Source organism: Pectinophora gossypiella, chromosome 18, assembly GCF_024362695.1.
Source record: "Pectinophora gossypiella chromosome 18, ilPecGoss1.1, whole genome shotgun sequence".
NCBI classification, from domain to species: Eukaryota; Metazoa; Arthropoda; class Insecta; order Lepidoptera; family Gelechiidae; genus Pectinophora; species Pectinophora gossypiella.
In genome coordinates this window covers 6,739,077-6,766,252 of record NC_065421.1, presented here as the reverse complement: position 1 = coordinate 6,766,252, position 27,176 = coordinate 6,739,077, and the positions used below count along the sequence as shown (strand labels likewise).

At 45.4% G+C, this 27,176-nt stretch overlaps 1 protein-coding gene across 1 annotated transcript; it reads left to right on the top strand.

Moving 5' to 3' along the window:
• The first annotated feature begins 886 nt into the window (after positions 1-886).
• LOC126374993 (uncharacterized) lies at positions 887-27,176 on the top strand. The gene is made up of 2 exons (XM_050021810.1): positions 887-1,034; positions 23,164-27,176. Exons 1-2 carry the CDS (start codon positions 1,011-1,013, stop codon positions 23,899-23,901), a joined length of 762 nt encoding a protein of 253 aa, XP_049877767.1. The 5' UTR covers positions 887-1,010; the 3' UTR covers positions 23,902-27,176.

Below are 27,176 nucleotides of genomic sequence, written 5' to 3'. Positions count from 1 at the left end.
CCCGCAAAGTATTAGGAACGGTTCGGTAGTGTCTGGAAGTATAAGTGGTCGCGTGGTGGGGGGCGCAGGGTCGCACGGCTAGTACGGCCTCGCGGTCCTCTCTGCCGCCGCAACGCAAATCGTTGAAATCAAAACTTTCACGCTACGAGAGCGCTACGAAGTTTTACTGCTACGAACTTCCTGCTACGCGACCGTAGCGCGCCGCACTCAAAACTTTGTTCAGAAAGCTTTTTTATTTGTCACTTTCTGTTATCAGCGGGTGGAAAGTTTGCCTCTTTGTGTATCGTCTTAGCGTTCATATTCCAGTAGTCGCGCTCTTATCAAGTAAATACGGTATCGCGACTAATTATATAGTAGCGTGACGACATTCAAGTCTGATTTCTTATTTATGTCTTACAATTTTCAATAGGTACGATTTCTTTTAAATTTTCTACTTTTATTTTTGTACATTTGGAGTAGGTATCGTCTCGCTCGCGGTCCAGACGATCTATAAATAGAAAATAAATAATATCCCAGTTATCTACTGGAGTTAACTGGAATGCCTTGGTGACTTAATCGCGGAAAAACCCGATATCTCCAAGTGGATTCTTTAAAAAAGAATCCGATTCTGCTCTTTCCTTAAACTAGCCAGTAATGGAAGGTTCATTATGAAGTGAACATGAGCCCTAGTAGGTATCCAGGGTTGTGATATTCCCAGTCGGTAGGTAGTGCGGCATTGTGCCGGGCTGGCAGCGGAGTCGGTTTTGTTGTTCGTGGAAACGGTGGCAGCGAGCGCAGGTGGGCGCTGCGGGCGCGAGCGGGCCCGAGCGGCGCCGAGCGCGCCCGAACGCCGGTCGCGGGCCAGAACGCCGTAAGCGCCAGCCGGTCGCGACGCCGCGCTCCGCCTCGACCCGCGCCAGTCTGCGCTCGGCAACCACGCTGTAACATTGTGCGACGTCGTGTTGTGACGCTTCTGACAGTTGTTATCGTGATCGTGACATGTTTTCGTATCGGAACTATGGTGTATCCCCATGAAAATGTGGAGTGATTTCCAGGTGAGTGTCAACACTTCACATAGAATTTACCCCCCCAAAGTAGTTTTAAAGAGTTTCATTGAAAATTCTCAGATTCGACTTGTGTTCTTTGACTTCAGCTTGGAACTCGATTTTTGTGACTTACTTCTAGTTTTGTTGTGTAAAGAATGGATTGAGGAACTCAAAATCAAGTCATCTTTCGTAGGTAAATGCAAAATTTCGTGTCTTTCAAGTTTTAAAAAATGTGTAAATTTACCACTTGGTATTTTTTTGTCTGAAACGAATTTTAAAGACTGCTCGTTGTTCAATGACGACAGAATAGAGCTTTTACATGGCTGTGTGAGGAAATATGCGTTGTATAACTTTAGGGATTACTCCATGTTTTGAAAAATTTCAACGTGTGGCAGAATTTTGATCAAGGACTCATTTATTTCTACCCTCTGTTACAAATGATTTTCATTAAAGTAGTATCAATATTACTTATGGTTTTGAGGCTTTTTAACGGATTTTTACTTGTTTCATATTTAGTTAATACGAGCTTTGTAAAAGTGAATTATTGACAATTTCATTTGGATAGTCACCTATTCGCGTATCGCTTGCTAGACGTTTGTTAGATGTAACACCGATGTTACTTTACCCAACAATTTTATATACCTATGAAGTTGTTTCAGTACTCGTATGTGGACGAGTTTAGTTTATTATATCGTTCGTACAAGCAGTTCATAACCCTTTTGACCTTCGAAAGTATTTTTTCAAGTGCCACAAAAAGTTTTGTGGTGTTGCGCGCCTTTTTTCGAATGTGACAGCTCGGCGCGTTTCCGGCGACCTGTCAAACGCCATGTGATAGATAGAAGGGCGCAATCGGCGGGGTTTTAAATCAAAGAGCGCGGTATTCTCGATAAGTGCGCTCGAGGCGAGCGAGACCGACGACTCGGCTCGCCGTCACAAATACGCGACGCCCGTCCCGCTCCCACGCGTAGCGGCGTCTCGCTCGCTCGACGGGTGTTTTTGTGTCGGAGCGGGTTTTTTGTGTGGCGACGAGGCTACGGCGCCGCTCGCTCGCTGACTCGACTCCCCACATTAATTATATCGCCGAGTTGGCCAGCGCGAACGCGCAATACTTTCTATATTCTTGCGATATTACGCTTGCTGGCGTGCGTTGTTTTCCTTCGCATTGGCCAGGTTGTGAGACACCTGAGTAAGGTTTCGGGTCGCTGGCGAGGCCGTGGGCTCGGAGGCAGGCAGGGGCGCGTCGCCATGGCAACAGCTGGGGCGCCCCGCCCAGGCGGTCTCCACTCCAGTTATTGAGAATGCTCCTCGGCCCGGATCGCCAATGGCGACTCCGGCTACTGCACTCGTCTTTTTCTAGCTACCGGCGATAAAGGCTTTTACTTTTTGTACAAGCACTAGCACTATGCCTTATTAGTCAGGAATTCTAATAAAGCCAACCGGTAATTACGATGCTCGTATTCCTAGCGTTTGAAAATAAAATATCAGAATACCTAACTGTACTTGCATGGACACCAAAGGGGATAACAGATTTGACTTTTAGTCCATTGATATAGGGTTCAATTTTGAACTCTTTTTGGTCTTTATATAAATGCGACGAGACAAGGAAAAGAAAAGCGTAAAATATAAATACCTACTTGTTTATATCAACGATCAGGATCAGGATACATTTGCGAAAATCAAGTCTGCTATCAACGTTGAACTCTGATAATTTATCTGCCGATAATGATATCACGGCGAATGATAAGCAATTAAAACGATAAAGACACCGCTTTAAACGAAATAAAGACTATAAATAAATTGTCGAAACAAAAAAACGTTGTTTACGCTTTGTTCCTAATTGGCGAACAAAAGAGTTCAACGGGCGCCCCTCCAAACAGTAGCTTAAAAAGTTATAATTTCTTATAAACGCGTTAGTTTCTCAGAAAATAAACTATATTATCATATCAAGGCATTGTTGAAGTTATGTTTAGGAGGCTATGCATTGTCTGTTAATCAAAACATGGGTAATTAGGCGCGGCGCGGTTAGGTCATGAGTGGTGACTTAGGTCTTATGTGTAGGTAGTCTAGGCTGCATAGGGTAGGGTGCAGGGTACTTGTTGCGGTCACGTGGACTTGTGTTTACAACTGGGACACAGTTTGACTACGTACCTGGAAGTCGTACCCTACCCATACGTAGAGTGGGAGTTGGCAAAGTAAATACGTTTAGCTGCTTACTGGCTGCATGACGTATGAAGGCAACTAAGGGATTAAGCCTTCCTGATGACCACAATCTTACCTGATGCACAGCTCCGACTCCAAACAAAAACCTCGCGAGTGAGAGTGAGACATCCAGTCCGCGCGTCAGTTCTGTACTTAACATAACATTAGCCTATATACGTCCCACTGCTGGGCACAGGCCTCCTCTCAATCAACCGGAGAGGGTATGGAGCATACTCCACCACGCTGCTCCACAGCGGGTTGGTGAAGGTGTAATAGCCGGGTCTAACGGCTTAACGTGCCCTCCGAAGCACGGAATCAACTTACTTTTTCGGATAATCAGGTGATTCAAGCCTGAAAAGTCCTTACCAAACAAAGGACAGTCTCACAAAGTGATTTCGACAATGTCCCCATCGGGAATCGAACCCGGACCTCCAGATCGTGAGCCTAACGCTCTTACCACTAGACCACGGAGGTTCTGTACGTATCTAGTAGTTTTCTTTATTCTATGCGTCATACTCTATTTACTATAAGTTATGAGGAAGGTACTAAACGAATGATGTGCTGGTAACCTGTAATTAATTATACGTTACACAATGCCTATCTGAGGACTGTCAATTTTCCCAATACTAAATTTTCTGCAAGTTTTCTTCTGATAATTCCTGCCTACCCCGATGGGAATTACGGGCGTGTGTTCTGTCTGTCTGTCTGTAAATGTAGTAAACCGTTCTCAGGCGTTATAGACAAAGGGAAATTATTACATTACTACGCGCAGATTTTTCCTTCACACTCCATAGGAAATAATAGAGTATAAACTACAAAAATAACGGTTAAAGTGATTATGCCTCCCTTTGACTTGTTGTTTAATGGGTTTAGGCCTACTGAAAGTGATTGCTTTGAGTAATCATACATTTTAATATTCGTAAGACGAAGCTCTTGTTGTCAATCCAATGTAAGTCCAAGTTGAAAGAATAGAGTTTTGAAATCTCGGTCTTAACGAGAATGTGATGTAATGAGGGTTGATGAAGTCTGAACTCACAACCCATGTCACAGAAGAAGAATGAAGACATTATCCCATCTACCTGTCAACCAGACACCTAAGTAATTTATTATTATTATCAGCCTACTGTAGGGCAAAGTACTATCAAAGAAAAACAATAAATGAATCTTGAAAAACAGAAATTGAGGACGGAACCACTTTTTTTCTTTCTCAGCAACCACATGAAACTAGAACAAAACTATTGCATAAATAAACATGTTAAGTATTATCAATACACATGACTAAGATACTTTGCTCAGTATAACGAGCATTTGCGATTTTTGCCAAAGTTATCTTTTTGGTAAATGCCAAGCCGCGTAGCCGAAAAATTCTTTGTCACGCTGACTCGACGGTTTTAGTTCCAGGGATCATACACTTCATTATCAAGGCACTTCCAGAAGGTATTTTGTCAGAATGTTTAATGAGAATTATTCGTATATATCCCGTCAGTATAAGCTGGTCGATCACTAGAAAGCAACTTCCAGCAACATTCGGATTGGAATCCTAAATAGATTCTACGAACCTTATGGTCCCTTGGCTGAACCCTTGTCATCGTAAGGTTTATCATATCCATCTTAAGACTTCGTATGACTAGTCTGCAAATTATCTTTGATTACTTGTGACTCTGCCCACTTCATTAGGGATTACAGGGGTGAATTTGTAATCGTATGCTCACAGCTAGATCACCAATATAATTTTCATAGATTGTGTCAATTAAGTTCAAAGTAAAATCGACTATATCTGCAGGCAAGTGATAATAATGTCAGTTATAGAGTTCTAGATGAAGAGGGAACAGACTAGTTTGCACATACACTCAGTTAGCTAATTTCACATGCTGTTAAAAGATCTTTATGGAACAGAAATATGTTTTTAAATACGACATAAAATGGAAAGATTAAGCGGATTGCACGTGCTGTGACGCTGGAATTACGTTTGACAGAACTAGAAACCTTTTCAGAGAACTCTATTTTATGTGATTTGAAAAAATAATCTAAGAGTAAAATTACTAAATGCGCAAGTGGAATAACACAACGTAATAAGATTATATCCGTAAGCGATTATAAAGAACAAAATCGCTTACCGGCCGAAAAGAAAGGCGTCATAAAAAAGTGATAAAGAATTCGGACAAAACGTGCGAATCACGTGCTCTTGCGCATCTCGTAATAACAACATTTATTGCACGGTAAGTGTTACTCATTTTGCGTATCGTAAACAATAACCACGTGGTTAAATCACTAGTAAGCACATAAACAAACGAATGAATTAGCCGCACTCGCCCGCCAGAGACACGCATAATAATCGCTTATGCAAACGAGCCTAATTATGTAAAGCATTATGAACCGTGCTCTGTTTTGACACACACGCTAACGACCAATTATATGCCCATTGTGCTACTCAATGAACTTGAAAGACACTACAATAATATAGGGCATCGACACACGAATGAATGGGCCACCTGTTTAGAAAAATGCGAGCCATAGCCAATGTCAGGTGTACCGAATTCAATACGGTGATTATATTTTTATTGCTGCGGTGCGCCGCCGTCTGTTTTCCTTTTTTTGCTGCACATTTTATTGTTCACAGAGAGATGACGTGAAAAGGGCACGAGCCTATTTCCGTGTGAAATAAATCCTTTACACAAATTGTGTTGCGCTCCCATACAAAATTCGTGCTAATTGACTTTTAATTGGTCATTAGTTAATTACTCGTACACAAGGTCGGATTTTGTTCGATATGTCATTCGTTTGCTCTGTTTATAACTTAAAACTACGTGAATGAATTAGAAATATTGTCATGTCTTTCAAATACCGCTGTAGGTAAGTAGGGATATGTCGAGACGCGAAACAAATCAGATTTAATTAGAATAAATTAGGTATTTTAGGAAATCATAAATATGTTTGGCGTCGAGTGTCCTCTGTTCTAAATATATTTCCCATGCCCTGAATGCCAGTGGCCCAATTACCTCTGCCAATAAAACAATAATATACGAGTCGTTGAACTCACTTTCGCGTGTACATGACTATGTAAACATTGCATCTTTATAAACACGAGACGGGCCGCCGCTGCCGTCAATAATTTATGTAAATCTACGTCATTGTGTGAAACGATGTTTTTATTAAAAGCATTCTTGTTTTGGCGGTCAAGTTCGGATCGCGAAAGTTTACCAACTACAATTCTACGAGTTTTGAATCGTCATAATACGTTATTTGTCATCCGTGACGGGTGTTCGATGCGCTGGGAACTTTACTTTGAAGAATGGAAGTTACGTTGCAATGGTTGGTATATTACTCCTGGCAGCACTGCAACCCGGAGTATCAACAGTTACGTAGTATGAAGTGGTGAGAGTTAGTAGAATCCGTTGTACGCTTTATGGAGAAGACTCGTAATAGGGTATTGGTGTTCATAAAAAAATAATATAAATACATATTCTACAAAATCATATGGCATAAGCTATGTTATTAGGATATTTATTATTTATGAAACATACGTCGCCAACGAGTTTACATCACGTACATTTTAATAAAAAAAATAATAATCCGTTAACACCTGAGATGAAATGTATAAAATATAAGCTGGATAGAACCGGCTGTACACATGAAAGATTTTAATCATAATGAATGAACCAAACGTAAAACATTTGTTTACAAATGATGTTTTACTACAGACATGTAGCGTAAAGACTGCTTATAATTATGATAATAGGTTTATTAATACCGCTACAAATCTATTTCGTAGGTAGTTACCATTAATCACTTATGATTTTATGAATGAGTGTTATTATTATGCGGCAGTCGGTCAACGATATCAGAATGATGTAAACGTCATTTTATAATCATAAGCTCATAAATAAACATGGTGACGTGTGGAGGCAGCGGGATCGCGGATCGGAAGTGGCGGCGCTGCGCAGACGGCCCAGGCGCCGGCGCGAGCACGTAAACTGTCTGTAATTATGTAACAATGTTTTGACATTCAACAACAACGACACATTTAGCGCGGCCATTAAGTGGATCAATGAACTTGAGCCGTTGTTCAATGTTACGCAATGATCGGCGTTTGAGTGAGATTAATGCGCGCGGATTATGGCACGCGATACATTTCAATTTACGTTCCGTTTCATTCATGACTCGAGATAATGACGACGTACTCGTTCCGGTCGTTTGTTTGCCTGTCGTCGGCTCACGTGTACTTTACATACTCGATCTGCCGCAATTTATTGAGGGCCGCCGATTCGAGTCGAACGCACGTCTGCCACCGACTTGGTGTAGGTACTATTTTTTATTTGCTTCACCGACGGCTGTCAGTCGATGACACAATTCAAACTTCAAAAATAGAACTTCAGTGACATCAAATTGTGCACATTGTAACGTCTCAAGGAATTCGAAGAAGCTCACATTGTAAGCGCGAAGAGGAGTTTCTTAGTACGAAGTTTTCTTAGTAACAATAACATTGGCCGTCGAAACAAACATGTGCGGCCGGTGCAAGGAAGATCGTAGTATTAACAACAAGTTTGAGTACAAGACGAGGGGCGAAGGGGTACGTCTTCACCCATTGACGGTTGAAGCCCCCGCGACACTTTCACTGCTCCGTTATTGCAGTTACTACGCGCCTACCGTGCACCAGCAGGGGGAGGGGAGCCACCCCATTGCATTCACCCCTAGCTCGCGTAGGGCCCGGCTCAAATAAGGGTGCATGCCGCTCAAAATTTAAGAATATCCATATATCTTCCCGAGACTCTACATCATTAGGTGACGTTATTTATAGATTTGTTAAGCTCGCCGAGTGTTAAATGCCGGTGTTGTAGAAAGGAGTTTCAGCACGTCACGTCGGAATGAAACAGTTTGTATAATAGATCGTCTGGCGGTCCTTGAGTCGGGAGTTCGATAACAATCGAAGGTTAGGAAACACCGCGGTGCACGTTAGCAATGCGTCTATCGGCGATCGTATCTCGGTCTAGACGGGCGGCAGTCGAAGTGGGACAATGTCAGCGGAGGGCTCGGGCTCGGGTGGTGGCTGCCCGCTATTATTTGCGTGGCCACGTGTGCGGTGACAAGTTGACAAGTAGAGTCGTGACTGCTCGCCGGAAGTTTAGTAAACACGGCCTTGTCCCGGCTGCAACGCCGCCCGCTAGTCACGCACTAATGTCGATAGCGATATCGACTCTCGGTTTTATGAATGGAAATGATTGCGTCTCGATCGAGCGTGATAATCGGCGAGGATGAATATAAGTACGATGTAATGTGATAGTGTGGCTAGAATTTCCGTGTCGAGTCAACCGGCTAATTTTCATTCAAGCCGGCGCTGTTCGTTCACACTGATTAGGGACAGTGTTTAGCTTATAGTAAACTTGATATCAGGCTAATAACACTAGTTTAGGTTTTACTTACAAATTGAAATAAACGATTCAATTTAAAATCGCAAAGATAGATTACTAATGATATTTTTGAACAAATGTCTGAATTTCTCAGAACATCTTAACAAATAACGTTTTGTCGGAGTAGAGTAGTATCGAAGTTAAGACATGTCATAATTATGTATTTTCGGAATAAAGAAGTGTCGGATTTTCATATTGCCGAAGTAAAATCTTGCCAGATAACAGTTTGTCGGACTTCAGTTTTTAAGCCCAAATAAACAATTGTTTTAATACAAAGTAGAAGCGCACTAATGTGTGTAAAGAGCTACGTTTAAGGTAGTCAAAACAAGGATGTAAATTGAGATCGTAGCGTATCGCGCTGTAGAACGTACGATGGTGTGTCACGACTCTAGTTCGCTAGCAACCACGTTGATTGATGGCCGATAGATTCCCGCTCGACATTGAACCCGTCCCGAGTACACCACTAAATATATCTACCCGCTTCCGCCCGTGACGTCGCTCTGACGTCGCGCCTACGTCACACATTTACATTCTTTTGTTTACACTATAAAACTCTATTTACATTTGTATTGTTTGGGGTCGACGCCTTATCTTTTTATTGCTTTATGCCTCGTTTGCGGCTACCTGCTCGCGCGATCTGTCTTGTTCATGTTCATTACACCTGTCAGAGTGACATGCTGATTTTAGTTTGTAGTGACAGAAAGATAGTTTTACAGTGACGCTGCCAACTTGCCAGTCGGTTCAATCACTAACACTTTCCGAGATTGGCACAAGTCTGGAACTACAGGATCATAAAAGTCCAAAACGTAGAATTATTGTTAGTAACCCGGCTAGAAGACTCCCGGGACTAATCTTCTAAGTGCGTATGCGGGGGTGAGGGGCGCAGGGGGGCGGGACTGGTTCATTAAAAATTCATTCTTATTTGGAGGCCGCAATCAGCCGCAGGGGCATGTCGGGGGAAGTCGCGTTCGTTTGCTCCTTTATCTAGTATCGGGATTTATTAGTTTACAATTCGTAAGCTTTGCTCACGTAATTATGTTTCTGGGAAACATAGTAGACTGCCAGTCAAAGCATATTTGAGCGGACAAAGTTCAGAAACAGCAAATGAGACCGGATCTAGTTTAAGTTATTCGTTAGTGTAAAACTTTAGAATACTTGGATCTTGTTATTTCTCAAACTCGACGTTTCAACTAACCCAAAAACGTATAAAATTCTATGTCGAAATTCTCAAATATTCCATCAAATCCCAATCACACAAAATTAGTTCAGTTTCATCTCGAGTTCAACTCCGTAATCCTTCCTGTTCGTAATAAAATTGTACATCACAATAGTTTTATTTCTATAATTGGATAATTACAGTAATGTAGTGTGAGAGCGTGTGGGTGGACACATTTCCCCGCAGCGTGGGGTGTGCGGGGTGGCGGGGGCAGAATTCTCCCCCTCACCCCCAACCCGTCTATAACAAACCCTAACCATTTACCCCAAACTAACTCACTCGAATCCAACTCGAATCTAATGCACTAATTTAAAAACACTCGCAACCGATAAGAATTCCAAATTCAAACTAATTTACTCGATCTATTTTTTAATAAGCACACATGACTGTTATCGCAATAGATTTCGTCATTTACGGGTAACTAACCTATCCTACTAATATACAATTATTGTATCAAGGTCGAAATGACGTCGCATCACGGTTGCGTAATGAGCAATGAGTTAATCATGTCATGCTTATTACTGTTCCCTTAGACTCATTTAAATTTTCTGATAAAGGTTTTGAATTGATAATAAGACGGTAATGTGTTATATAACATTACGGTTTTATGTTCGTTTTTCCTTCGACTTGAGGTCCGTGGTAGGTCCCCCGGGCGAGGGTGCGCCCCCGCTCGTCAGACCTCCCCTCCATCCTAATCTCCTTTAGCCCCCCCGCTCGTGACGTCACCACTTACAGGTTTTTTGGCAATGAAAAAAATTATATAAGGCTTGAGAAATCATACCTACTGCAGTTTTTTTTTACAAAACAGCGAGTCAACGTCTTTTGTACGTCATCGGTGCGATTATCTTTTTTGATTTTTATGCTAGATGAGACGCATTTTGGACATGTGGATAAGAGTTCATTGCCCGCAATTTGACATCAAGAAACCTACATTTGGACTTTGTCCATATAAGATAAATATGACATAATCGTCCAAGTCAGCGCCAACCTAAGAATTAAGATGCAAGTCCCTCCCGCTGGGTATTCACGGGCCATTTATAAACAGATCAACGAGACATTTTAATTGGTATGTAATACGATCGTCCATAAACAACATGCGATATAATAATGTTTTTTTTCGATATTATTTAACGGTCCTAAACAGGTTTGTGAATGGGATGCGTGCGGGGTGCGCGTGTACGCATCAATCAGAGATCAGCTGATCGGCGGCCTTTCCTTTTCATCTTGCACTTTATGTAATTAATTACTCGCCACAGGCGGCGGCGGCGGCGCGGGTTGCTCCCGACTAAACTAACCGCTAAACTTTGTTGCCCCGGGCGCACACAACTGTACCCTCTACTTTATACAATTATGAATGAACCTCCGATCATAATCCGCATCCCAATACCATCGTTCAGACACGTCGTCGCCTCACCGCGACACTTATTTATTAGCTCATCTCTCTCATGATGAATGCGTTTTTTTTTTCATTATAATTCACGCTGTTATGCCTTCTTGTTATGATCGCGTGGGCACGAGCCGAGTTATGTCATGTACCGCTAACAATGGCGATTTTCGCTCGTAACCAATCAACAATGACAACTGCAATGGACTGCAATAAAGAATTGTGTTTGTGAGTCGGAGGCCTTTGTTGTCCGCGAGCCGCTCACCTAAACAGGTGCCGGCTCTATGGGGCATTATCTCAAGTGTTCACTTGTCAAAAGAGCATTCGAACAGTAGCCCGCATTGAGCCACGAGTCGCCCGTATTGGCATCAATTACGAGATTGGGGTACGCCCATAGTCCTTGGTCTGGTTGTCGCTGCAGTTATCAAAGCTTTCGGGCCGAGTTTGCTGGTTAAATACTTTTGTTTTTAGTGTAGTGAGCGAGTATTTTCTGAAGGTGTTGAGTAAGAGAACGTGTCGAGAGGGGCCGCGGCGTATCGCGGGGTATTTCTCATGCTGTGTTGCAACCAGCGTGTAGTAAGACTCGGTGTCGAGTGCGGAGAGCGGCGCGGCGGCTGTCACGTTAGCGCGGCGCGGGCCGCACGCGTGCTCGCGCGTGTGTGAGTGACGTCAACACGGCACTTTCTCCATACTTTCGTCGCTGCTGCGCTAAAAAACGGCCCGCGACTAGACGACGACTTCTATTAATACACACGATGCGACGTCGCACGCTCCGCCGCGCCGCGCGAAACTATACGGAATTATTGTTTTCTACGTGCGAGCCACGCGTTAGCTAGCCGTTGAATGACACCGACTCTCCCTCGAGACGAGCGTAGTCTGATCTGTCTATCGTACGTAACATACTACGCATTTTTATTACCGCGATTGTAATTGATCGACAGGCGGCCGTTAAAACATTGTATACAAACGGTCGTTGAGGTCGTCTGTCAGGCAGTGTCGAGCTCCGGAGTCCAGAGTGGAGCTGCATCGCTAACAAGAGCAGCAAATATAGCTCTGTCGGTCGGTACGTGGCGTCCGCAGTTCACTGGCCCGCTGGTTTAAATAGTTCATTCCGCCGACAGTCATTTGCGTTTTAATTCGCACCGAAACATCGAACAAGTAAAATCCATTGCGATCGCGCGCCTGTCTAATTAAGCTCTGTTATAGACTCTTCGAAGGCTCTATTACGAGCCGCCTCCAAACTTAGAGCGGACTATAACGTATTCGGTATTCAATCAGCGAGTCGTGGCGGCGGAGAGTAGATTTTATGCGGGGGCAGTAAGGTCGAGAGCGCGAGGGCGGAGGGAAATTCAGCTCGGTCGGTGTGACAATTACGGCGATGCGGCCCGCCCGCCCGCGCCGCCGCAATCGATAGGCCTGCGCGGCCCGCGTCGCCGCACATTACTTATGCAAGCAGTAGCAGCAACAGCACGCGCCCACATCACCACCGACCCGCCGAAGCACCACCGAGCCATCGAGACACCGAACTCGCATGCCGGACACTAATATTGACCTCCACTTCATATCGATCCATCGACCGCCACGCGGCACGTCACCGCACCACTTACTCTGAAACAGCACGAACACCAACCCAGCCAGCCGATAACACACGAAACTTCTCTTTCATAAGGGATCCAGATATTACAAAGCGCGGACGAAAGTTAGAAAGGGCCCCTAATCTGCAAGTTGGCAATAGGCTAACGGAACCCATTACTGAATTCGGGGCCCTTTGTGCGCCCCCTCTAGCGCGGCCCTCACTCAGGAAGGGTCGCCCCTGACTTTTGTCTCGGCCGTATTCAACTCGCCAAATTCAGATACAATATTTTACTCGAACACTGTGTAAGTGTGTATATCCAATCTCGCAAAGTTATTTCAGTAATCACAAACAACAGTTTCGTTACTTTAATTCTCAGGGTTCTGTATAAAATACATTATGTCTAATACCTCCTTATTAGGCTACATGTTTGTGAAAAGAAAACAAGAGACAGAAGCAAAAAATCAGGGCTAAGCCGGGATGTCATTGGACTAGCTAAGCTCATGAAAAAGCGTCGCGTCGCCCTTACTCAGCGAGCTTAGTTTGCGAGCTTTTGCGATAAAGTTTGCGCGCGAAAACTCATTCCCGCGCTTTATAACCTGCGAGTTTTCTCTGAGGGGGGAGGAGGGAGTATATAATACGTCCCCCCCGCCGCTGTACATAATGTGCCGGGAACAAGGGACGCGACCGACATTACGGGTTCGCATTCGAGCGCGGTCACACGCCACGCCACGCTACGCCGCACATCCCACGCGCTTCCATCATTACAAATTCATTATAACACAGGGCTCGTATGTTAAGAATATAGAATATTTATGCTGAAATAAAAATTAACTACACTTATGTGATTTCTTTCATAATACATGCATATCTACACCGTTTTATTAAGTATTCAAGTTGGGAAATATTAAGAAACAACAATATTTATGTAATTTCTATCTCACCTTCCCGATAAAGGGATTAATGCCTAAAATCAAGGTAATTACGCTAATTCCTATCTAGAATAGATGGAATGTCAAAACGCTCGCAGTTGGTACTGTAACCACACAATATTGCGCGCGTATCGCTCTTATCAAGCGGGCCGTTATCAGCGTCCAAGGTGACGCGAGTAGCGGACACGATTGCTGCCACACAGATATCAACTAAGTATTTCCATTTCTTTGCGTTACTGTTTCACAATAGATCGTAACTTATACGATTATGGAATATAATTTTCCTTGAAGCTGTATTTTTAGACTTCTGTATAGACAGTTTGAAGTTTGTTACGTCGTAGTGCAGATCACAAACTGAGCGCAGATCTATTTGATCACAAACCAATTTTCCAGAACAACGTGCTAAATGACCAGCGAAAACAAACTAACCGGCAGTTCCACATGTTGCTCGGCGGCGCAGCAATTATGTATAATATCGAAGGCCACGTGCTCGGTTGACGTTAACAAAGTTTCCCGATGCGGAGAAAACTTTGTGACATGTGAGTGGTAGATACTTACAATATGTGGCCCTCCCCCGCCCCGCCGTGACTCAGCGGCGCCCTCACGCGACGTCGCCCCGTCTGCCCCCATGGAAAATTTATACCCACCCTCTATCCAAGAATATTACCCCCCGGCTACACAAAACCCAACCCTATTTGTCTCAAGATACAGAACGCTTTCCCTCGCCTCTCGACGTCAAGACAAAGGCGAACTGGCAATTTTGCCGAAAACAAACCCTAACTCCAGGGGGATATAGTTTGTAATTTATGTGGCGATGTGAGTCACGTGGTACGAGTGGCAGCGGTGACGTCACGCGCCCGTAGGCGGCGAGCGCGGGCGGCGAGCGCAGTAGGTACGCTGAAACCTATCCATTATTATACGCCCGGAGCTGCTATACACCGACATATTCCAGTCCAGTGAAACGAGTACGCGGACGTAGCTCGCCATATACCCACGTCGCTGTATATACCAACCTATTTAAAGTCAGTTCTCTGAAACGACGCAAAGAAACAGGAGCGCTAGAAATGTTCAGCATCCGACTAGTCGGGTTAGGAAAATCAACAACAGCGACTGCGGTCCCAGCTCTCTCCCTAATTCCCGGCTGGCGCAAGGTGGCGTGCGGAGCGAGGTGGCGCGTCTCGAGAGCGTGTGCTCTCTCATCTCCTTAATTCGTCCTTCGCCGCAGCCCCCCTTAATTCTCCTTCCAGCGGTGGTGTGGCGGCGGGGAGGGCGCTCACTCTCTTGTTAACCCGAGTTCGCCCCCCTTATTTATGCCCGGTGGGGGCGGGCGGCGGGCGCGGCCGGGGTGCGGGCCGGGGGCGCCATATCGATGTGTACGCCGCGTCTATGTGCTGGTGAATTAAGAGCGAGTCGGCTTTCATTTCGCTAAAGCTGCCACGCTCGTGTGCTCGCCTTTCAGCCTCGGCGTTGGTGTGCACTACTGAGTTCCATCCACTGTCGACTTTAAGTCGAGGGGTATAAAGTTCCAAACTCCTCACCCGTCCGCCTTCTGTTTTATAACTTCAGAGGGCGAGGAGGCGGTGGAGTTTTGTGAGTGGAAGGACTTTTTTTGACGTACGTTTTTTATGTTTTACTCGGTTAGGGTTCGCTAAGATAACGACGTCTCACAGAGGGTGAAAAGCTCTCTCGCAGGAGAGACATGTTCTGCTGCATTTTGCTGAAAAACTGTAGGCTACAGGATACAGGGAGTTGTCATTCTTTACACATTATTCAAATTTAAGGTTACCGCAGTAGGGCGGTCGATGGAAATAGCATCTAGCAAGCACCGAGACTTAGCTTCTTTCATTTCAGAGGCATTTTTTGTCGAACAATTTTCCAAGGTTTGTGTATGTCTGTCTGCTAGGGCGGGAGAGGAGTGGGTGGCTAAGTCTACGCACAGCGTCTTGAGAGAAAGTGAAATTTAGCACAAGTTCGGAGAAATACAACTCTGCTCGATACCTCCCTCCCGGTGGAGACGGCTCAGGGAGGCAGCCGCCGTCGCCGCACAGCGCGTCTTATAACAATTAAGTTTATTCGCTCGCAGGTTTTATTTTGTCGAAAAAGTGTCAAAAGTTTTCAACTTGAACTTCAGAAAAATCTTGTTCAATGGAAACTTCATCAGCTTTTAGTTTGATAAAAAAATTAACGTGCTTAATAGCTAGATGCCAATGTTTTTCAAATTGTCTTAACCAGACTTCGAAATCTGAAAAATAAACGTACTTTAATTAGAATGCTAGAAACAAATACCATCTTCGTCAGTTCCTTATGATATCCAGAAATTGGACTTTACGATAGCTATTTCCCGGAAGAGCTTGCAGCTAACATTTGGAAAAAGAAAATTCTCGGAGCGTGCTTAGTACTAATTTGTATTCGTGTTCGTCTAGTGTTAGGAAAAATTGCGAGAGCGAGTGCCTCTGTGACGGTTGAACGACCTTTGTTAAGGTGTCGCTTTCGGGCAGGTTATTTAGTGCGGGGGGAGGATGGCCGGGCCTCCCGGGTCGGGCAGCGCCGGCAACTGGGTCACTCCGGGCAACCCGGCAACCCCCACCAATTATATACACGCTCGTTACCGGACACGCGTTTTTCAATCACATCCATATTTAATTGGGCATCACGAAGCTGAAAATGTGTTTGAACCGCCATGTTTTACGAGAACTTTATTTGAATTTACAAACGCTGATGCTATTTTTGGTCATCTCGTTCGCTAAATTATGATAACGAACGCAATTCGGTATTCGTTGTTCCATACAAAATTGAAGTGGATTTTAACAATAAGTCGTCTTAATAGGACGATTCACGAGGCCTCAAGTATTATTTAGGACTTTTCGTCAGAAAGCTCTTATATTTTGAAGAAATTACCAAATTTGTAGCGTAGGTTATCCCAACATTGGTTTCGAGAGCGACCGAGTTTCGAGATTCTAACCGCGAGCGAGCGCTTACCGCGCGCGTCCGCGGGCACTAAATCGTCTTCCGGAACTCCTTACAAGACGGAACCTGTGCCCTAACTTGTTGCATGGATGCACCGCGGAGGGTGCGGGTGGCGGAAGGTGGAGGCGGGGGCCGTCTTCATAGTGAATGGGCGCGAGATGTCGTGGCCGGCCGCCACGTGCGCGTATGGAGATCCATTGATAACCGTGACCTCGCCCTTATCGCCTGTCGATGACGCAGATTTCAGCTCAATTTCAATACCGACTAGCTGGGGGCACTACGGCGCGGGCAATCGTAGCGACGAATTAGAAGCCACGGTCTAATCGATTTAGCGTACACGAACTGCTGTAGTAGTGTCCTTAGCCTTACTGTTTGTGTAGAGATTAGCAGGGACAACACCACGGTCGGCGTTTTGCAACGTCTAACCGTTTTACAGACAGCTTAAGAGTAATTCTCTTTTGTTTGGCTTTAGATGTCGATAACCGTTTTATATGGTAGAGTTGCTCCAACATTGTAGTTTAACTAAACGTTCAAAGGGTTAACTAATTGGTTACTTAACAACAGTACTTACATAAATGAATATTCCTAAAATAAACAGTCGTTGAGTACTTGAGTATGCAGCACGTAATGCAATTCGTTGCATATCGAGCAAGTACGAGTGCCCTTGGTATAACGGGGCCGTTAGTGCCACAGTCGTGGGCAATTAGCATTTAGCTCGGGCGCACCAAGTGCAGCCTTGAACTTGGCCGCCCTAATGTCGCCGCATCGATTGTCGGAATGCGAACAAAACCATCTCCTCTGGCAAATAATAATAGTGTCGAGGCGATGAATGAACACATTAGCGGCGCGGGCGCGGGCGGCGGCGCGGTCGCCGAGTCATTACGCGCCCCCATTAATCACTGCAACAATCGGCCGATATCTCGCTATTTACAAACGCGGGAGCACGTGTTCGCCGCTCGTACTACGCCGAGTGTATTGACCCATTTAGATAGCTCGACCTTCGCGCGGGCATTGTGAGCGAAAAACATAAAAATAAGTTTTATTGCGGCGTCGTTATGCGTATCGCAGCGGCCCGTCACGGCGCGCCGCCCAACAGCTGATCGCTACGTGACATTTTTATTTTATTCTCTCTCTTCCGGGGATTCTCGGAGATACGTGCCGGTGACGTCATTATCCGCGTGCGCGCGGCCCTTGATTTATTATCTGGAGCCGCATTACTCTGTGGATTGTGGACTCGTAGTGATTTATACGGGGAGCGTACTCGCTGGCTGTCATTCTAACAATGTCAGTGTTAAACGCCTCGCCTTGAACCGCTCGTGTCATGTGTGGCAGCGTGGCACTGCCTATATGCACCGACACGTAATCTCATTACGTCCACTGCACTCTCGTTTGCACTCCGATTATAATACGATGCTATACTCTCAGCGCGACCTACATTGATAACAACATTCGTTAGTCTCAATTGTTTCGTAGCGTCTGTATCGGCCTGGGATTTCGGAGTGCAAACATTTTGGTTAAGAAAGATTTCTTCATCTCTCTTCTTTGTCTCATACAAGCACAAAGCATATAGACTCTAGTTTGCTCCCAATTCGAATTTCAGTTTTAACAAATAATGTCAAAAGAATCTACCGTCCAAAGAATCAGGTAGCGAAAGGAATCAGCACCAGATCATTTGATACAATTCTCTGTTCTATATTTAACAAATCAATCAAAAGTAACTGGATAGTGCCGCAAGATAAATTCGCCATAAAGCTCATATTAGGGGACATGGCCCATGGCAAGTCTACTCGTAAGTTACGAAGAATCATTTGTATCCAGTAATTATCTAGGAAAACCAACGAAAGCCATTCTATTATCAGTTCAAATTCTAAATAAAACAAACCCAAACTAGGATATCTGAATCAAGAGTCCAGTAAGACAAGGCAAATTCATCATAATGAGTCGGTAGCCTTAGCGAGGCTATTTGGAGAGGTTTGGCGCAGCGCAGGAGGCGCGCAGGCGAGGTGGCGACGACGGTGGCGCGGGTGCACGGTATGGCGGCGCAGCGACATTCCGCCGCTGTTCGCAGAACACCGCGTCATCGCGCTAACAAAAACTACAATTTTCCCTTTCATTGCATCGAGTGGTCGCAACCAGCTCGCTCATCATAATAAGCGCATAACGCCACGTCTCGCACGCGTCCGCGCACATTGTAAACAATGCGTTTCGGGAATTCCCTCTCTTTTTGTACGGGAACACATTCCTGAGGGATTCCTTTTGTTTGCTTACGGTTTGCTTGTTCATTTTTTTCTCCATTGTCGTCACCTTGAAATCCTTTGACTGTAAAGTGGACACTGTTGCATAACGGTACGCTTACGGAGAAATGTAAAGCTTTTTATGAATTGGAGCGGGTCAAATTCGAAGGGTTCCGATTACAGAATCGGAACAGGTTAAGTTCAGGGGTTTATAGATAGCTTTTTGTTAACAACCAGTCGTCTTCAACTACCTTCGTTAACTCAAATGTAAGTAGAGATGAGGCAGAAGCAACAATTCCAGTAAAGTCGCTAAATAATCTGAAAAGATTAAAAAGTGCACCTATTGCCGACACAACATTCCTGTTGATCTGATACAGTAGCTAGCAGAAATTCATAATCGATTCGGATGATACTGTTAAAATCAATCCCAGAGCGCTGGGCAGTAGCCAGAGGCGTGAAATAAAAAGCTCGACAGAAGCACGGCACGAAGCTGCGCGAGCGACGGGCCACCAAACAGGATGTGGGACTGGTTCTGGCCGCGCGCACACTGGTGCGCGTGAGTCGCGGCGCGGACGCACACATGCGCACGCGGCCTCGCCGCTCGCCGCTCACGGAAATGTGCGTGCCAGCGGCGCCGACTCGGCCGCGCTGCTGCCTTCATGCTTGCGTTGCTCACTTGGCGAATACCTCTGTTACGGAAAATTAATGGATAGCTTTACAAAGACTCTCGTTCGAAACGCTGAAATTGAAAAACGACTCATAAGACCGACTGCGACTGCGCTAGGAACGACGCCAAAAATAAAAGCACGGATCGTTCTGTATTTCGGGACAGACGCAGCAATTAAAAACGGATCCAAAAGAACTGTGCATTTACTACGTTACCTACTCATGCGGCCACACGTTTGATAAGTAGTGAGGATTCTAAAGACGCAACAAAGGGTCACCTGTTCGCAGAATAAAGTCAATGACAAAAGGAGTCAGGTAGCACCGTTCTGGAGATCGCTAATCTGAGCTCAATAAACAAGTCTGCTAACAAGTCCAGCCCTTTGCTCGGATGAATGAAATTACCCAGCTACGGTCACGTGCTCTATTGTACTGAAAAGGAGCGTTAATGGTTAATCGGTCATTCAATCGCGATCGCGACTCCGACATTGCAGAATAGCGCTCCTACAATAATGTTTTGTTTTATGAATGAACAAAAAATGAATAGGTAGGTACCTACTTTTCTTTATGTAAACAATGCCGATATTTTTAAAGGTAAGCGTGGGAGGTGGATGATCAAAATAAAGAGCTGACACTGATGACAGTAAGTAAAAGCTCTTACGAAATAGTCATCTTTTCATCCGAATGGAAAGCAGTGAATACAAAATGCTGTTTCAGTCTAGACATTTCATTTTATTTTTGCCATTTTAATTTAAATAAAATGTAATATTATATTCAGCGTATAGGTACCTAACAGCATTTATTGTCGTGTTAGCTGGCTCCATAAAGCGGTGCTGTGCAGTGCACACCCCACGCTAGCTACCCCGCTTTATAGTTGGCTATAATATAAAACGTTCGGTCGGTGCGCGGCTGCCGAGCTCGGGCGTAGGTAGGTGTAGCGCTAGATAGAAGCGGACGGCCGCTACGCGATGTTATTACGTGCGGCTGTGTGCGGGGCGTGCACGTGCAGCACACAAACGCGCCGCCGCCTCGCGCCCCCCTCCGCTCGACATGGCTTAGCGCGCTGCTGTGAGGCAATGCCGTGCCGCCATCTATTCGGGCTCCACAATGCCATAGAAAGTCTCCGTCCGACTCGCCTCGCCGACCGAACTTTTCCTACCGTCTCAGGCGAGAGGAGCGATTATTGCGCTGCTGACTGCGCCATCGTCGAATAGGTACTGCTCGGTACTATGCAAATGCATAGTAGGATTCTTTATGGTTGTAATTTTGAATAAGCAGTAACTCCTCGCCTCGACGCTATAGCGAAGCGGCACGGTTATAAAATGCCGCATATCCGAGACTGGCGATAAAATAAACGTCAGACGTTTCCAAGTTTCGAGCGGAGAGAACGAGCGACGCCGCGACGCGCTGCGCATCAGAAAAAGAACTTTACGACAAGATTAGAAAGAGCGAGCGGAGCGGCAACGTCGCGCAGCCGCGTTCCTCGGGCGCGGAGCGGCAACATCGAATGCCAACGTCATTTACTAAATTTATTTTCATGAGCGCCAGCGCTGGCGACGACACTGCTACATACACACACGACCGCTCGTTTGCCGCGTGATACGATGAAACCTCGTGAAATTATCTACATATTTCTGCATTTGGGACTGATGGCGTGCGGTTATCATTTTTGCTGTAAGCTAGGTTGGCTGTAGCAAGCAGAGTTCGTGGTGTACAATGGACCGGCACGTTTTCCGCGCTGCGATAAAGGGGTGACGCAAAGCGATTATTTGCAGCGTTGCGATGAGTGGCCGCGCTGAGTCAACGGCAACTCTGTCGGCGCTTCGCCCCAACGACTCTTTGTCCAACAATACTTACTTGTTGCATTACAAGCAATATTTTTCTGCCTTTGCTTTAACTTTGAAGCTACTTATGCTCCGACGTTTTTTATTAAGTGATTGCACTAACTTTTAACAGATGATTTCTGATGTTATTCAGAAAATCAAATAGGCCTGAGGTGTTCTTAATAATGAAATGATGGTGTCAATTTATTTACTCAAATTCGGTATTATTCGCGCTAAAGTTTGTAATCATAAGAAGCATCTGCACATTGATCGGGGTGTATTTTTAAATTGAAGGTTGGTTAGGTAGGTATAATACTAACATAAACACCTAGTTCTGGTGGCGTGTGCCTCGTAATTGTCGCGGCAGGTGCGGTGGCATCTGCCCGCCTTCTTCACTCCACCTTACACTATTTTATTATACATATAGCCGCAGAATGCAAGCGTCATCGTGTACCTTGCCTGGCGACGTTGCGAAATTCCCAGCAGCTGCGAACTAAACAAGCAATGAAAAGATGACATCGTCTAATAAACACAGGACTAAAACTTAACGAGCGCTCCTCGTTTGCCGTCCGTCACTTTATTCAGCAGGCGAACCGTTGCAGCTGCAAACTTAGCTTGCCTAGATACTATTTCTAGTTTAAATTAAAAATAACAAAATTGCATTGAGAATCTTCTACGCCAGAAAGAGTTTTAAGGAAGTCCTCAATTTCAGAAAGTCCAAAAACCTCTACTGGATTTTCGACAAAGAAAGGATCTATTCACGTTGAAGTCTATTGTATCCGAAATATTTCGCATCTTTTGGATAAAGAATGCGCCGTGGCGGGACGGTAAATCCCTTGGCTGCATTACAGAGCACGAATATCTACCTGAGCGATCCCAGCCAGGGGCTGCGCCCTGCGAGCACATTGTGTCCCAAAAAAACTGAGAAGGGTCGGGCCGCACAATAGCGCTCAGGCCAGGTACGGCATATGTCGTCCGCATGACGCTCTCCCTTCAGCTTCTAAATACGACACGGAGCGGGGACGTGACGTGATTGCAGACTGCACGTGATCCCGAGACTCTATTTTTAGTTATAGTCAATTCGTAACGGGGTGCTATCTGATCAACGAATGCACTAACGATAGTGTTAAGGACGTTCCAAGGACGAGTGGTTTAAACGCACTTTTCATACTGTACGCGCGAAAACCCTTTTCGTGTTATGGAAATGAAAAATTTATTCGGTTGTCTTAACAATGATAGTAGAGATTATTATATAATAACGATTTCTGTTAGTTATGGCCTAATTTTCCGTAAGTTTTCCAACGAGCACAGTGGCGTGAGGTACTCGCCGCTTACGGTACTTTCATCGGCCGCAGTGACGGCGCGCACCGGGTATCTATAGCCGAGTATTTCGGTGCCAACCCACACACCATTGTGACTGATATCTTTTCATCATTCAAATATCCGGAAACTATCACTTACTCCCATTCATTTAGGTTGAGATACTGACTTGATTTTGAGTTGCATATTAAGTACATATTTAATATTGTAAAATATTTAGTTTAGTATCCATTCACTGTAACCAGCATAACTGTTGGTGATGGTCGACCAGTAGTAGACAATAGCTCGCTGGCACCGTGGATAGTCGGTCGGTGCGACGTGACCTCGCGCCGGCCTCGTGGCCGCGGCACGAAATAATAACCGTCGCCATCGAACCAGTACCGTATTGTACTGACAGGGTCGTTTTTGTTGCGTTGCAGGGCTCGGGCGGCGGGTGCGGCGCCAAGCGGCGCGCCGGCTCCCCGTGCGAGGGCGGCGGCAAAGTCGCGCGCTGGGAGGACTCGATAGCGAGACTAGAGGCGGTGGCCGCCGGCGCAGGCGGCGGGGACTGCTGGCGCGGCGAGGAGGACGAGCGGCGCGCGTGCCGCCGGCGCTGGTGCGGCGGCTGGTGCGGCGCGCACGACACCATCCGCGCCGAGAACGGCAAGTCGTACCTGGAGCTGGGCGGCGCCGCGGCGCGCGCCTGCTGCGACGGCCGCGCGGCCGGCCGCTGCGCCTCGCGCCGCTGCTACCGCGAGCGCCGGCTCAAGATGATGAACCTATGCGCGCTCAAGCTGGCGCGCTTCCGCCAGACGGCGGACCCTTCGCTGCGGCGGTCTGTGTTAGTGTGCAATACGTTGCGAGGCATCGAGCGCGAGATGGAGCGCGAGAGCGTCGAGGAGGCGCCGTTCGAGGCGGCGTGCGCGGCGGGCGGCGCGGCCCGCTGCGACCTGCTGGCGGCGCGGGACCCGGCCGCGGGCCGCGCCACGCCCTTCCCCGCGCCGCCCGCGCCCGACCGCGACTCCGGCTACGGCGACGAGGAGCAGCGCACCATCGACTGGGGCTCCGTGCTCAGTCTGTCGTCGCGCTCGGCGCTCGACCCCCCCGAGGACACGTGGCCCGACGACTGGGGTTGGAGCGAGGACAGCTTCGTGCGGCTGCTAGTGCCGACGAGTTAGTGGTCGGCGCGCGGGCCGGAGTGGTCCGCGCCCCCCTGAGCGCCTGTGATACGCCCGCGGCCGGCCGCGCCCGCGCCGCTAGGTGACGTCCTCTAGTCGGCGCCGCGCCCGCCGGCGCCGGCGCCGCGCGACGCTACACGCAGTCAGTAGTTAGTATTATGTAATTGCTAAAGGGAAGGTGCTAGCTTCGGACGTGACGCAGGACTTTATATGCGAGCCGAGTTATTTTTGATAGTTTTATTTCTTTAAGTGAATTCCAAACCGAAACTGGGAGTGATTAGCTAATGACGTTATTATCGTTTAAATTAAAACTCAGGTGTTTGAAATTTTTGTTGAAATTATTGTGTAATTAATTAGGTAAAATACTATATTTATTGTTTCGTTGAGAAGAAAAAGTGATAGTTTGAAATTATTTCTGTCTTGGTATTTTCTGTGTTAAGTATCTGAACAACGAGCGTGAATTGAGTGGGTTATGTTTAATATGGATATCCCGTTCGTGGAAGTGTGATCTTTTACTTGTAATTTAAATACATTTCTAAGAAGTTTACCTCCGCTATATTAAGTTCTATACAATGATTCACTGAAAGAGCACACCTCTCACGAATAAGATCTCACAAAGTACATACTTCGACGAATATGTGTGGACATGTGCCGACCGCGCACATGACGCGGTCCGAACAACCGCGAACAAATGTAATTACTTATAGTACTTAATGTCGAACTTTCATCGTGTCGCAGCGCCGCACGGTGTCGCACGGCGCCGCTCGGCGCCGCTCGGCGCCGCACGGCGCACGTGGCTGCACTCACCGGGTGTCAATTACACAGCCTTACCCGCTATCGCTACTATGAAAGTTCCCGATCCAACAGGACCGTGCATTTCATTCATTGGAATTTGTAACATGACTGATACTGTACACATGTACTTAACCATGCATCGGAATTGCTTACCAGAGCTCTGTCCATTGCGGGCGCCTTCTAATACCCGCGCGATTTTACTCATAGCGTTAAGAACTTTTATTTAGATGTAAAACTAATCTTAAATTAACACATCAAATAATTTTCCGCAATAAAATATTTACAAATATAACAGTGAATTCACAGTTCCTAATGTATAAAAGTAAACTATTAGTAAAAATTGTAATTTATTTGCAGCATTTAATTCTAGTTTTTTACTAAAGCGGGAATTGGAAGGCACCCGAAACCCTCTTTAAATTTCTCGCTTATCTTTGCTACATTATCCATTTGTATAAAAACGTACCTTAAAGCTATAACTGATTGTGAATGCGCCGAGATTTGATACATGTAATATCCTCGCATAAAATACAACCCGCTGTTGCTGGCGTGAGAGATCTAGTCAATGTGGTGCTGTGTGGTTGAGTTGTCTCGGCGACGCAGTGATGTTGCGTCCCCGCGCAGCGACACCGGGTTGTGGCGTGCGACAGGCGGGGCTTCGCGGCCACGGCGCGCTACCACCGGCAGAACACGACGATGTCCACTGACTGAATGTTTTTCATTTTCCGACTGAATTTGCATATTCAATTAGTTTAATTTTGCCTCTGGTACCGCGCCCGTCACCCCCCGCGCCCGCTCCCAGCGCACCACGGAATTGGGACTGCATGGACCAAACATACCTACCTAGCACGACTTCTAATAGAGCAAAGTACAAATTTCAATAAAGTAAGATGCATTAGTGCTCCGGCATGTTTGTCCACCGTTGTCAATTACTCAAATATTTGAATTGTGATTCGGTAGCTAATGAGAGAAAACTCTATGTTCTTAAATTTAGTGTACATATTATATACGGAGTTGGGCATTATGGCGCGAAGAATCGCGGCCGTTGTAAATATATTATGTAAAGTAATAATTTTATATTATGGATGTGGATGTGTAGCCGCTCATCACGCCGCGCGCGCGCCGCCGCGCAGGCGTACTCGCCACCTTCCGACACCTCTATTCTGTCCAAACACTCAAGTACATACAGATTTACAAGTTACATATTATAATGCATTATAAAATTAGGTGTCACAAAATTCTGTTGGCAGATTTATCACCTTTACGAACAACTTTTTAGTTATATGTAATACTTTGAGTTGTAAACTCGGATAATGTTTAAATTCAGCTCAATCTTTATTTTATTGTCGTATTTACTAGATATTTTGTTAAACATGTCCGTATGGTTGGTTGTGATGGTTTACTTAAGTAATTTAGTAACTAGTCGGCGAATGCTCCGGTGTACTTTAATGTTTACTACACTTTTGTACTACGATCCTGTGCAGGCGCATGCTTCTGACACACACCACTGGTCGCCGCACCCCGACTGCGTATCATACATAAGCTCACGACTAAATTCCCAATTGAGGTAGTCAGAGGCACATCCATCGCAAGATGGACTAAGTACTCACGCTTCACCGTGATAGCTGTGTGTTTTCGTATCGATGTACTTAACTGTAATTATATACATAGTTTCAAAATTATCATAAATGTCAACTTTCACTTTAAACTCAAGAGCGGTGTGCGTCAGACACATGCACTGCAAATGCTTGCAATTATGTACAAACGATCTTTCTCATCCTGTCATTTTCATAGTCAGGTACTTGTACAAATGTCTAAATTATCATCCCGCTCAACACTCAAAGTCTTGTATTTTCATGTCTTCAGTGTAAAAAATTGTGTAATATAAGTGGTGAGCACTAAATAATGAATACTCTTGGATGTGAGTGTTTGTGTTGTCATACACTGCGACTTGCCATAGTCTGTCGTCCCGTACTCGAGGCCGCCCCGCGGCATGTTGTGACCTCAGCAATAATTGTTATCACCGTAGACTCCTTGTGTCTCCGTCTTGTCCGGCCTGGAGCTTTTCAAAGAAAACTCCGGCCAATCCATACGTAACTTTATTATTACATTGTGTAAGTAATTCCTTAGTGTTTTTCATTGCCATTGGTTACCAAAAATGACAGGATTTTTATTGAAACAATTGTGAATAAGAAAAACTCTCATTAGAAAATTGTGGAGCAAATTGTATGACTCTCGCGCACATCGAATTGTTGAATGTTCCTCGTTACGGGTTATTCAGTGTGTTGTATCTCCAATTGTCTAATGAAAGATTATATAATTGTAATATATTATTGTTTAAGCTGTTGTGTCGAAAATACAAGAACAGGAATAATTTTGTGAAACAATGGCACAAAGAATGAACATAAATATTATATATATATTATAGAAACAGAAATGTGGCTATAAGAGCAATTTTTATAATAAATATTTACTGTTGAAGA

Excerpts from the sequence above, each read along its gene's own strand:
- LOC126374993 (XM_050021810.1), top strand. The coding sequence starts at position 1,011 with ATGAAAATGTGGAGTGATTTCCAG. Across the intron at positions 1,035-23,163 it reads AAATGTGGAGTGATTTCCAG|GGCTCGGGCGGCGGGTGCGG; the intron begins GTGAGTGTCAAC and ends GTTGCGTTGCAG.